The following is a 13690-nucleotide window of genomic DNA, read 5'->3' on the forward strand; positions in this document are numbered from 1 at the left end:
CCCATTTTGTTCCTGACCTCTAATAACTTCTTCCCTTACTTTTTGCAAATCCATATATTCATGAATTTGGTGTTTTAAAATTATTTTCTTTAGCATTTTTATTTTTTGTAATATTTATGAGAGAGAGAGAGAGAGGCAGAGACACAGGCAGAGGGAGAAGCAGGCTCCATGCAGGGAGCCTGACGTGGGATTTGATCCGGGGTCTCCAGGATCACGTCCTGGGCTGAAGGCAGGCAATTAACGGCTGAGCCACCCAGGGATCCCTTCTTTAGCATTTTTAGTTTAGAACAGGAGCTCTAAAAAAAGAACAGGAGCTCTAGTCTATCATACTATCATAAATAGAAGTGTTTGAAAAAGATTACTGAACTAAATTTAAAATGAACATATTGATTGTGTCAGCTATTACAGAATATAACAGCTGCTAGGCATAATTTAACTAACTAATAATAATATAAAATAGGAAAATAATCCATGTCTGTTTTCTCTCTTGCCAACAATTATATTCAATCTACTTTAAACAACGTAAGTACTTAATTATATGCAGATACTTAATTTTTCTCTTTTTTTAATTTATTTTTTTAATTTTTTTAAATTCTTTTTTTAATTTTTTCTCTTAACGTCTGTTGATGAAACAATAAGAGATACCACTTTATACAGGTAGTCTGGGTACTAGAAAATTATATTCTTATGAATGAAGAGATATAGAGGGGTACATTTTTATTTTATTTTATTATTTTTTTTTAATAATTTATTTATTTATGATAGTCACACAGAGAGAGAGAGAGAGAGAGAGGCAGAGACATAGGCAGAGGGAGAAGCAGGCTCCATGCACTGGGAGCCCAACGTGGGATTCGATCCCGGGTCTCCAGGATCGCGCCCTGGGCCAAAGGCAGGCGCCAAACCGCTGCGCCACCCAGGGATCCCCATTTTTATTTTAAATAATTTGCTTTAGAGGCACCTGAGTGGCTCAGTTGGTTGAACATCTGCCTTCGGCTCAGGTCATGATCCCAAGGTCCTGGGATCGAGCCCTGCTCATCAGGGAGCCTGCTTCTCTCTCTGCCTGCTCCCTTGCTTGGGCGCCCTCTCTCTGTGTCAAATAAATAAATCTTTAAATAATTATGATAATAATTTGCCTAAAAAAAGGCCTGATGTCAATCCGTTGCCAATGAATTTTAGAGGCACTATACAGTGTCACGGGTAACTTGTGATTAATGTACTTTTTACACTTAAAATTGTGAATTAAATAAGAATTTTTAATAAAAAAAATAATTCTCAACATTTGGTTCATTACCTGTTTTGCAAACCCTGTTTGACCTGAAACACACACATATATATATATTTTTAAAAGTCATCTAACATCAAATAAAACCTTCTTTTCAAGTTAAATTCAAATTATTTATTCTCATAAATTATCCATTTTTTGTGGATTCTGTTGCCCACAGATTATTTTCATATAGATTAGGTTTAGCAAGTTTTTTAAAGATTTGTTCATTGGGACACCTGGGTAGCTCAGTGGTTGATCATCTGCCTTTGGCTCAGGTCATCCCAGGGTCCTGGGATCAAGTTCCACATCAGGCTCCCCATAAGGAGCCTGCTTCTCTCTCTGCCTGTGTCTCTGTCTCTCTCTTTGTGTGTCTCATTAATAAATAAATAAAATCTTTAAAAAATAATAAAGATTTGTTTATTTGAGAGAGAGAAAGCATGTGTGGGAGGGAGAAGCAGAGAGAGAGAGAATCTCAGACACTCCCCGATGAGCCCCACATGGGGCTTGATCACAGACCCTGGGATCATGACCTGAACTGAAATCAAGAGTCAGAATGCTTAACTGGCTGAGGCACCCCTGATTTAGCAAGTTTTTAAAAAATTGTGTTTAAAGAGGTACATACTGGAGTACCTGTGTGGCTTAGTTGGTTGAGCATCTGATTCTTGTTTATTTATTGTTTAAGATTTTATTTATTTGACAGAGTGAGTACAAGCAGGGGGAGCTGCAGGCAGAGGGTGAGGGAGAAGCAGACTCCCTGCAGAGCAGAGAGCCCAATGTGGGGCTCCATCTCAGGACCCCGGGATCATGACCTGAGCTGAAGGCAGACAGTTAACCAACTAAGCCACTCAGGTGCCTCTAAGCATCCAACTTTTAATTTCAGTTCAGCCCATGTCAGGCTCTGTACTCAGCAGGAAGTCTGCTTGAGAGTCTTTCTCTCCCTCTGCCCCTTCTGTACTCTCTCTAAAATAAATAAATAAAACTTAAAAAAAAAAAAGAAATATATACCATTCATTATCTTACTTCTTAGTGAACAATTCAGTAGGATTAAGTATATTCACATTGTTATGCAGTCTCTAGAATTTTCATCTTATAACACTGAAACTCTGTACCTTTTGGACACTTCCCCACATCCCTCCCCTTCCAGGCCCTGGTAACTCCCATTCTACTTTTGATTTCTGTGAATTGACTACTTTAGGTGCCTCATATAAATAGAAACACACAATATTTGTCTTTCTGTGACTGACTTACTTCACTTAAGTGACCCTCAGGGTTCATCCATGTTATATCATGTGTCAGAATTTCCTTCCTTTTTAAGGTTGAAAAGTATTCCAGTATGTGTATATACCACATTTTGTTTATCCATTCATCCATTCATTGATGGACACTTGAATTGCTTTCACCTCTTAGCTACTGTGAATAATGCTACTAAAAACATTGATGCTCAAATATCTTTTCAAGTTTCTTCTTTCAGTTCTTTTGGACCTATACCCAGAAGTGAAATTTCAGCAAGTTCTTAATACTTAGCTGCTGCCAAGGACACTTTCGTTTTCTATGTTCATAGTATAGATGTGCTTTTAATTGCGCCAGTATATCCCATTATATAACTGACCACAACTGTTATAATCAGATCCTTCTTGTTAGATATTTAGGGTATTACAAATAGTTTACTGTTATAAATAACACTTTATACATAAAACATCACATACATATGTTTTTTGATACTTACATGATAAATTCTTAGAATTGGAATTGCTGGATCAAATGATCTGTGGATTTTTAAGCTTTTGATAACTATTGCCAAATAGCTCTAGCAACTTGTGAAAATACATTTTCCTCCACACCTTTGCTGTGATTTTCTTTTTAAATCTTTGTGAACATGGTAAGCAGAATGTGACTCATTATTCACCCATTGAATTTTTTTATGGTTATTTGGATTTGTATTCTGTCTTTTGTGATGTTTTTGTGAGTTTTAGGCAGTTTTTGTTGCTGTTACAATAGTTTTATAAAAACAGGTCTGTGTGGGGACAAGGACAAAAAGTACATTAGTTAGCTCAAATGAAGTGTAGTGCAGCTTCTTCACATCAATGCCATCCATACTTGGAGGTCAAGGGTCAAGTTCTATCCTTAGAAAACTTGTAATCCTAGCTCTTGCTCTGGGAGCTTCCAGAGGCTGTGCCCTTCATTTTGAAGTACTGTAAGGCATTGTTGGCAGTATCAGAGATGAATTTCTGGAGCCAGAGAAATGAGCTAAATTATGCATGCACTAGAGGCCAGCATTAGGTGGTGACCAATCTCTGCACCCAGGATTGTAGGTGTGTAATCTTGTAGCCGTATCATGATCACCGAAGGTGTGCTGGCCACCACCAGCCTCATGCCTCCATTGGCAACACTTTGCAGTATACAAATCCCAATAGACGTGGCCTCCTCCTTGGACAGTGAGCCAGAAGCCAATGCTGGAGTTGCCTGTGCCACTACCCATCCTGTGCCCCCTACCTCAGGTCTAGCTGCAGGCCTGTCAAATGTCCAACCATGGTCTTCACAATGATGCTGGTTAGACAGGGGCTGAGATAGCAGAGGCAGGGCTCTCTCAGGGTCTGCATATAGCCACTGCTAGACAAATTTTTGTTGATGTATTCTGTATAACATAGTAAAGCATAATTTTTTTAATGTCTGAATAGTTTTATTCTACATGCCTTAAATATTACATATTTATTTCTTAACACACATTTACCTTGACCACTCACTATGTGGTAGGCTCTATACACCAAGTACTGGAAATTCTGAGATTAAAAATACAGTCATTGTGTGACACCTGTGTGTCTCAGCAGTTAAGCATCTGCCTTTGGCTCAAGGCATGATCCCAGAGTCCCGGGATCCAGTCCCACATCAGGCTTCATGCATGGAACCTGCTTCTCCCTCTGCCTGTGTCTCTGCCTCTCTTTCTCTGTGTGTCTCATGAATAAATAAAATCATTAAAAAAATTCAGTTATTGCTGTCTGACAGATGATGGTACAGTAAGGAAGAGGGACATATAAACAGATAATTAGAATCGTAATAGTTTTAATGAGATGAATAATCACTGTGATGGAAATAAAGATAGGGTGCTGTGGAAGCACATAGAAGGGACTCTACTAATGATGTGTTTCAGGAAGGCTTTGCAAAGGAACTGTACCTAAGGAAAGAGTGGAATTCAGCCAAGCACAAGGAGAGGGGACCTTCTAGACAGAGAAAAAGTATATACAGTGGCACAGAAACCTGTGGAAACATGTTAAGATTCAGTGAATGGATTACAGGCAGATGATTTGTCTGTGTACAGAATGTGGTAAGAAATGAAGCAGGAAAGGACCAAGTCATGAAGAGCCTCGTATGTTGTGCTGAGGCATGTCTTAAATATGAAAATAATGTCTTGGGGGATCCTTGGGTGGCTCAGCAGTTTAGTTCCTGCCTTCGGCCCAGGGCGTGATCCTGAGGACCTGGGATCGAGCCCCACATCGGGCGCCCTGCATGGAGCCTGCCTCTCTTTTCCCTGTGTCTCTGCTTCTCTCTCTCTGTATCTCTCATGAATAAATAAATAAAATCTTTAAAAAAGAAAAGAAAAGAATGTCTTTTACACACTCAATCACTTTGAGTATCAAACAAAAATAATTTTCCTAAAGTCAAATTTTTCAAAACATACTTAAAGAAGAAAGCTCTTTTATTTCTTGATTCAGTTAAAAAGAAATGTCTTGTATAAAAGGATGTGGGGAGCCTGGGTGATTCAGCTGTTGAGCGTCTGCCTTTGGCTCAGTTGGTGATCCCGGGGTCCTGGGATCTAGTTCTACATCAGGCTCCCTACAGGGAGTAGGGAGCCTGCTTCTCCCTCTGCCTATATCTCTGCTTCTTTCTCTGTGTGTCTCATGAATAAATAAATAAAATTAAGGAAAAAAAAAAAAGGACGTGGCATTTCAACCAGTCTTGAAGAGAACACAGAACTGGAAAGAATAGACAGACATAGAATACCCAAGTAGGTAGGAGAATGGTACTGAAGGAAATAGAAACCATATATATGAGTCTTTCAAAGTCTGATAGAAGAGGGGAAAGTGTGTAATTTATTTTCACTCTCCATGCGAAAGTTTTCCATAATCAAAGCAAGAAAATAGCCTAAGGTGCTACTTCCCATTACTTGAAGAATTTGTTTTCTCTGAGATTGAACATTTTTCCTACCAACAGTTAAAAAAAAAAAAAAAAAAAAAGGTAGCCAGGCTGCTAGGGATTTGATTTGACTGCTTAAAACCCCGGACCTTTTAACTTAGGTCCAGTCAGAAAACAGATTAACCATATCTGTAATTTAAACAGAGAAATGTAATATGAAGAATTACTAAGCTATAATAGAAAGTATAAAGACATGAAGAAAACTCTAACAGGTACCAAGGAAAGACAGATGTGGAGGGGGGTGCCCATTTCCAAAACACATTCATATCTCACTGAATAAAGTGTAGTTGCGGCCCATTGAATGGTGGAGAAAGTCAGTGGGTTGCCTGGTCCAGAGCTGATCCTTAATTTGCTGGGCAAAAGGAAACAAACCTCTGAGGGTCAGGTGAGCTGTGGCTGGTGAATGGGCACAGAAATTGTCAGGGTCTACGGCCATACCACCCTGAACGCGCCCGATCTCGTCTGATCTCGGAAGCTAAGCAGGGTCGGGCCTGGTTAGTACTTGGATGGGAGAAATTGTCAGGACACCACTGTGGGTGTGAGAGATCCATGTTAGGGGGGCCATGGGAAAGTGACCACTGGCCCAGTCACTGAGGCTACTCCCATTCCGCAGATGGCTAGGGAAGTATACCCACCAGATGTCTTCATATAACCACACCACTGACCAAGCATGCAACAGGAGCAAGAACAGACAAAACACAGTTGTACACTAGAACCAAAACGAAAAGCTCCTTCCTCCTGCAGTATCTCTGCATCGCCTTCTACTGGCAAGCCTTAACATTGTGCTCACTGTAAAAGAAAACACTTGGTTTAGTCCATTGTCCATAGACCATGTACTGAGGCAATAAATGTGTAACTGGCACAGGATCAGACTGCTTACAGTCTTGAGCCTTTCACCTGTGCCTGGCTTACAATTGAGAAAGGAATATTAAAGTAGTCACAGACACCCAGGAACTGATCAAGCTCTCAAGCTAGGGCTCACTTTAATGCATACTGATCTGATGTTCACAACTGAGCCATGATGCCTGTAGAATATAAATAGTCCAACAGGAACATCCACTTCAAGGGAAGACCACTGTGCACCCCACAACATACCAAATATCTTCTCTTGCTGAATTAGTAACTGCTGGTTCACTTCCTTACCAAATACAGTTCTAACCCTACCTTAATCAGCTTTCTCTATATCAGATATATTGAGATACCCTGTCATAGAAATGCCTTCATTTCTTACAGTATCTAATCCAAAGCAAGTCTCTACTTCCTTATACCCTCCCAAAAATTATCCAAACCCAGCCCAAATGCTATAATAGGTGATCTCTAAGCCCCCTTATGAAGACATTCCACAGATCCCCAAGGTGTGTGTTCTCCCTCTCAGTAAGGAGTAGTAGTAAACACAACCTGTTCAAATAAAGGTATGTTCCTGGGGTTTTGACTGAAGAGCAGTGACAGAGTAAATGATCACTATTTCTTAACCAAATGGATCTTCTCACTCCTCCTTTTCCTTAAAAACATTATTCTTTTTTTTTAAAGATTTATTTTTAGAGAGAGAGCACATGTGTACACACATGCATGTGAGCACGGGACAGGGGGCAATGGGCAAAGGGAGAGAATATTTCAAGGAGACTCCCTGTGAGCAAGTTGTCCCCCAGCCATGAGATCATAACCTGAGCCAAAACCAAGAATCTGACACTTAACCAATGGAGCAACATTATTTTTAGGGGTGCCTGGGTGGCTCAGTTGGTTAAGTGGCTACTTTAAACTCAGGTCATGATCTCAAGGTCCTGGGATCCAGCCGAGCCACTGATTAGACTTCCTACTCAGTGAGGTGTCTGACTCTCCTTCTGCTCCACCCCCCCCCCCCACTTGTGTGCTTGCTCTCTCTCTCTCTTTCTAATAAATAGATAAAATCTTTTAAAAACAAACATTATTCTTAGGTAAGGTATTTGTAAATTGGAAGTAGGTAAGGGATTAGAGGAAGAATATCCCTCCTACTTTAAATTACTTAAGGACATTTAAGTAGTTTTTTTCTCCTATATAATGTGTAAAACTGTAATTTTTTAAAACCTAGATTTTTGTGTTACTGCTTTTTCTTTTTTAAAGAAACTGATTAAATTAGAAACATTGAACTTTAAGGAATTGTCTTAGAAAACTAATCTTTAATAATACCAAAAAACCTTGGTAATAGCTTATTTTATAACTTTTCTTTTTTTAAGATTTTATTTATTTATTTATTCATGAGAGACACAGAGAGAGAGAGAGAGGCAGAAACGTAGGCAGAGAGAGAAGTAGGCTCCATGCAGGGAGCCCGATGTGGGACTTGATCCCAGGACTGCAGGATCATACCCTGGGCCGAAGGCAGGCGCTAAACCACTGAGCCACCCAGGCGTCCCTATACTTTTTTCGACAATAAAATTCTATAGACAGTAAAACTGATAGCCATTTTTATTTATTTGTTTTTTTTTTTTAAGTTTTTGTTAAGTAATCTCTATACCCAACATGTGGCTCAGACTCATGACCCCAAGGTCAAGAGTCACATGCTCTTCTGACTAAGCCAGCCAGGCACCCCAAATAATAGCAATTTTTAAAAGTTAGCAGATATGCATCAGAACAATCAAGTTATTTTTCTAATAGCCCATCTACATAATACATAATGTACATTTTGAATATAGTCAAATCATAAAATATATAAAAGAGGAAGCTATAAAATAAATGTTTTCTTCCCTTTATTTTTTCTTTTTCTTCTTCTTTCTCCTTTCTTTTAATTTTTAAATGAGCTCTGTTTTCCTCGAACCTCAGGAATGACGTGTAGAATAAATCTTCCTGGTAGAGCAACATTGTGCTTTCATTCCCTAGGCACTTCCAAAAAGCTGTGGAGGCTTCCTGAGATCCTTTTTCTAAGAAGGACTCCAATCCTCGGTTGAAATGGGTGACCAATAAAAGAGAATCTTAAAGATATTTCTCTGAATTTGGTCTCATAGTTTGTCTGCATGCCTTCCTACTCCTTATTTTGTGTTTTGTTAGGACTTTTGCAATAGGAGAAGAAAATTGCTAACATTCCATAGCATCATTAAATTTGGTCAGTAGGGGCACTTGAGTGGCTCAGTTGGTTTAGCATCCAACTTTTGATTTGAGCTCATCATCATGAGATCAAGCTCCAGGTTGGGATCTGTGCTTAGTGTGGAGTCTGCTTGAGATTCTCTCTACCTCTCCCCCCGTGCACACATGCATGTACTCTCTCTTTCTAAGATAGATTAGATAGATAGATAGATAGATAGATAGATAGATAGATAGATAGATAGATAGATAGATGATAGATACATAGATAGATAAATAGATGAATGAATGAATGAATGAATGTTTTTTGGTCAGTAAAATTTGATCAGCAGTGCTATAAATTAGGCACTGTGCCTTATAGGCAGACTGAGATAACATTTGTACCTCTCTGCCCTTACTGAGCCCACAGCAGAGAAAAAAAGCCCATAGGGCAAGTGCCATTATGGAGTCCTGTCATACTTCAGAGCTACAGTTACTAGGGACTTTCAACAGATTTCAGGGGGTTCAGGTCACCTGCGAACCCCTGCCCCTGTGAAGAAGGACTCCCATGTCCTACAGCTCGTACATCTACCCAATCATGAGCAAAGTGGTCAGTGGCTGTTACCTGATCTCCTTTGACCACCCCATCTCCACAGAGTACCAGCAGTCTCAGCCCCGCTCCTCTGGGCCTTGGCTGGTGCGCACACGTGTATGTGTGTTCATATGTGTCCATGTCCCCACCTGAGTAATTGGGTCAGCTATTCGTTTTCATATAACTGACCCCCTGCCCCTTGGGCCACCTGGTGTTTGTGTTTTAAAAGTATTCCTATTGGGGCGCCTGGGTGGTTCTTTCGGTTAAGTGTCTGCCTTTCAGCTCAGGTCAGGATCCCAGGGTCCTGGGACATTGGGCTCCCTGCTCAATGGGGAGCCTGCTTCTCCCTCTCCCTCTGCCACTCCCCCTGCTTATGTACTCTCTCTCTCTCTCAAATAAAATCTTAAAAAAAAAAAAAATCTTTTAAAAAATAAAAAAATAGGGCAGCCCAGGTGGCTCAGAAGTTTAGCGCCGCCTTTAGCCCAGGGTGTGATGCTGGAGACCCAGGATCAAGTCCCACGTCGGGCTCCCTGCATGGAGCCTGCTTCTCCCTCTGCCTGTGTTTGTGCCGCTCATGAATAAATAAAATCTTTAAAAAAATAAAAAAAGACTTAAATTTTAGGTGAAAATCTGTTTATAAAAAAAAAAGAGAAAAGAAAACCTGTTTATAGGAATATTTTTATTTTTTAAATATTTTTTAAAGATTTTATTTATTTATTCATGAGAGACAGAGAGAGAGGGAGAGAGGCAGACACATAGGCAGAGGGAGAAGCAGGCTCCATGCAGGGAGCCTGACATGGGACTCGATCCCGGATCTTCAGGATCACTCCCTGGACTGAAGGTGGCGCTAAACTGCTGAGCCACCGGGGCTGCCCTAAGTCTTTTTTTTTTTTAAGAAATTTTTTAAATCTCTACACCCAACATGGGACTCTAATCTGCAACCCCAAGATCAAGAATCACATGTTCTACCAACTGAGCCAGCCAAGCGCCCCATAAAATTTAAGGCTTAATCATGAATCACATAAGGAAACTTCTAAGTATACTTGGCTGTGGATAGCTGATGATTCATTACCAAAATCCCACTGTAGTCTATTAAAGGTAGTCGTATATAAATTATAAAGCGGCACAAGAAAGATTTTTAAGGAGAAAACATCCTGTTTATGCTTGGTCAGGTGTTCTTTGAATTAATGTGAACCAAATAGCATCTGATCATTTTCTTTTTTTTTTTTTAATAATTTTTTTTTTAATTGGTGTTCAATTTACTAACATACAGAATAACACTCAGTGCTCATGATCATTTTCTTTAACCTTTTTAAAAGACTTCCCCAGGATCTTACTCCCCCCAGATATTACTGTTTTTGGGAACAGTGAATTCTGTGAGCAAAATTACAAGTCCATTAATATCCTTTCTCTTCAATTCTCAAATCCAAAAAAATTCAGAAAATCAAAGTTTCTTTTTATAACTTAATTCTGAAAAAGCAAACCTGAACCAAAGTGACCCTATTTAAGTTATTTATCTGTCCTACAGGGACACTCCTAAAGTTTGCTGCAGAAATATTAATGTGTTTTATTATAGGGTGCTGCCCTAGATATTTCATGTATATGATATATGCATAATACTCCTTTATTAAAAAAATGGAATTCTAAATACATCTGTCTCCAAAGATTTAAATGAGGATTATAGACAATGGATGTATAAATCACCCCCATGGCATAGTAGTTTAAGAGAGTTCTTTATTTGTAGCTATGTGAGGTAACGGATGTTAACAGCTGTGGTAATCATTTTGCAGTACATACATATGTCAGATCATTATATCATAACACCTAAAACTAATACAGTGTTATATGTCAATTATATCTCAATAAAATGGGGAGGGCACTTTAATATTGCAAGCAGTTTTTAGTTTTGATAAATTAATTCATGAGGAGAAAACACAAGCAAAAATTACCCTTTAATTTTCTGGTAACTTTCACATTGTTTCTGGATTTGGTAGTTATATAGTTGGGGGTTAAATATAGGAAGTATGATTATAAATGTATATGTATGTGTGTGTGTGTGTGTGTGTGTGTGTGTATATATATATATATGTTGGATTTCTTTTGCCCACAAAATGAAGGCTAAAATAAATATAATCAGGATAACCATAGGTCATAATTCTGATCATATATATATATATACACACAAGAAAAAGCCTCTGAATTGGGGATTATAGTGATATGCATGTATACAAAAAGTGATCAATAGCAATATCCTTGTACATTTTCATTGGGGACCTGCCAAGAGCAATTTAATTGGTCTTGTTTCCTCCATGTTTTAAGGGAATGGAATGTAAACTTACATCCTGGTGATTTCAGAAGCAAGAATAAGATGATGTTTCCCACCTACTCATACCCCCTTAATACCATTCAAGTGAAATCATTTAATTCTCTACTGGGATAGAACTGACGTATTTTCTACATAATCATAAACATTTTATTTATTTAAAAAAGATTTTTTTTTTCTGGAAAGTAATATTTTTAAGCTTAATGCAGTGATTATGTTTTTATTTGGAATCTTCCTCTCCTTTTTTCCTTGTTCTGTACAGATTATCAGCGCTTGATGACTGTGGCGGAAGGCATCACCACACTTTTGTTCCCATTTCAGTGGCAACATGTTTATGTACCCATCCTCCCTGCTTCTCTACTACATTTTCTTGATGCTCCTGTCCCTTATCTGATGGGCCTTCAGTCAAAAGAAGGAACTGACCGTTCTAAACTAGAACTTCCTCAAGAGGTAAAACTTCTAATGAGTGATGAAGCATTTGCTGTTTGTTGATTTAGGTCAAGGCCACTTTATTGTTAGACAGCGTGGTCTTTGTCCAAACTGTGTCTATGACTGTCCTGAATCTCCCAAGTAGGGTTAGGGTAGAGCCTGAGCCGTAGAGTGCAGATCCTGACTTTTGATGGTTACCATGACTAGTTAATAATTAAGCATGGTTCAAACAGGACAGTGACAAATTTTCACAGCTATAAATTTGTGAAGATAGAGCAACAGCATGGTCTAATTGCTTTATTATTCTAATAACATTTAATTATTTTTTCCACATTCATGTTGTAAATTCTGCTTTTAAACAGTATAGCCCAGGTTTTCACATCATTAAAATCTTTAAAGTCATTGTAGTAATTGAGGTGGATTTGATTCTTGACTTCCATCAAATGAAAAGTAGCATCTCTCCGCAAGCTATAGACAATGGAAATACCAAATACTTTAGTATTCTTTGTTTTCAGACCTAAAGCTAGTTACCAAGTTTTTCTAAATGTCAGCTTGACTAGGTGGTTGAGATAAGAATTCTAATCCCATCTTTAGACCACCTTAAGGTTTTTAGGCTTTCTGAATATTGTATTTTCAGATGTTGTTTAAGAAGAAGATAGGAATTCTTGGAAGCATTTTGAATCTAGTTTTTAACCATCATTAATGGTACTCAGAATTGGAATGTAAAACCTTTGAAATGAAATATTGATGAGGGTGCCATGGCCTATTAAAAAACATTAAATAGTTAACTACGTTGTATTATTAGCTATTTAATTAGCACCTTTCTTAATAAAATCTTTCATGCTGTACTTTGCTTTTATTTGTTCTTATTTCCCATGGAGATTCTCATTTTAATAAGTGAATTTAAAATACCACACACTAGGCCACAGCCATTGCACCCAGTAATGATTCCTGTAATCATCTATTGCTCACTTTATTCCAATGAATGTTTCCCTACCAAAATTAACATTTTTTTCAGGGGAAAATAGCTTGATTCAGATCATACAAAATGTATATGTGAGCTTTCTTGCTCTTTTTGAGCTTTTGCATGTTCTGCTTTTGCCTCCACATTATATCTCTTTTATCTGAACTCTCTTGTTTTCTCTTTTATTAGATTAATCTAAGTATCTTGTTGGTTCAAAGAAGTAATCCTTTAAATTTTCAAGGAAAAAGAAATAGACTAGCCAAACATATTTTAGATGCAGTTTAAGTTTGAAGACTTTAATAGTTACATGTTTTTAGTTTCCTGTTGAGTATCTGGTCTATTTGTATATTAATTAAATTATATTTTATAAGGCAATATGTTTAGGTGTATAAATATTCTTTCCATTTTTACATGAGTTATAATTGTTGAGAGTTTTTAAATGGCACCTAAATATTTTTGTAGTGGGGAAATCTGTCTGTCTCCATATCTGCATGTATTCTCTGGCTCTAAAGATAAACTTAAAAATCCTGAAAGCTCTTGCAACAGTGTCTGTGATTTTCTAATTTTTTACTCATTAAGTCAACACTCTTTAATAAATATATATGCCCATCTATTCAGAGAGTAGAATAACAGGAAATACCCTGGGTCAGCTGTGGAAGTAGCAGTGCTTCTGTATAGAAAATGTATGTTAGTATACCCATATTTTAGAAGAATATGCTAATAACTGACCCATGTTATTTCCTGAATGGATGAATGGATGGATGGGCATGTACATTTATTAGAATCTTGATTTAATGAGTAAAAAATTAGAAAATCACAGATATTACTGCAAGAACTTTCAGAATTTTTAAGTTTATCTTTAGAATACCTACAGATCACTTTGTGTTTATAACA

General features: G+C 38.0%; 1 protein-coding gene across 7 annotated transcripts in view; it reads left to right on the forward strand.

Moving 5' to 3' along the window:
• DENND5B (DENN domain containing 5B) overlaps positions 1 to 13690 on the forward strand; it is a 199930-nt gene that overhangs the window by 111842 nt on the left and 74398 nt on the right. For all 7 annotated transcript variants that reach the window (XM_072798447.1, XM_072798441.1, XM_072798442.1 and 4 more), the window contains one exon: positions 11666 to 11853. In XM_072798447.1, the coding sequence (XP_072654548.1) occupies positions 11666 to 11853 (188 nt within the window). The remainder of the gene's footprint in view (positions 1 to 11665; positions 11854 to 13690) is intronic.

This window comes from Canis lupus, chromosome 25, assembly GCF_048164855.1.
Source record: "Canis lupus baileyi chromosome 25, mCanLup2.hap1, whole genome shotgun sequence".
NCBI classification, from domain to species: domain Eukaryota; kingdom Metazoa; phylum Chordata; class Mammalia; order Carnivora; family Canidae; genus Canis; species Canis lupus.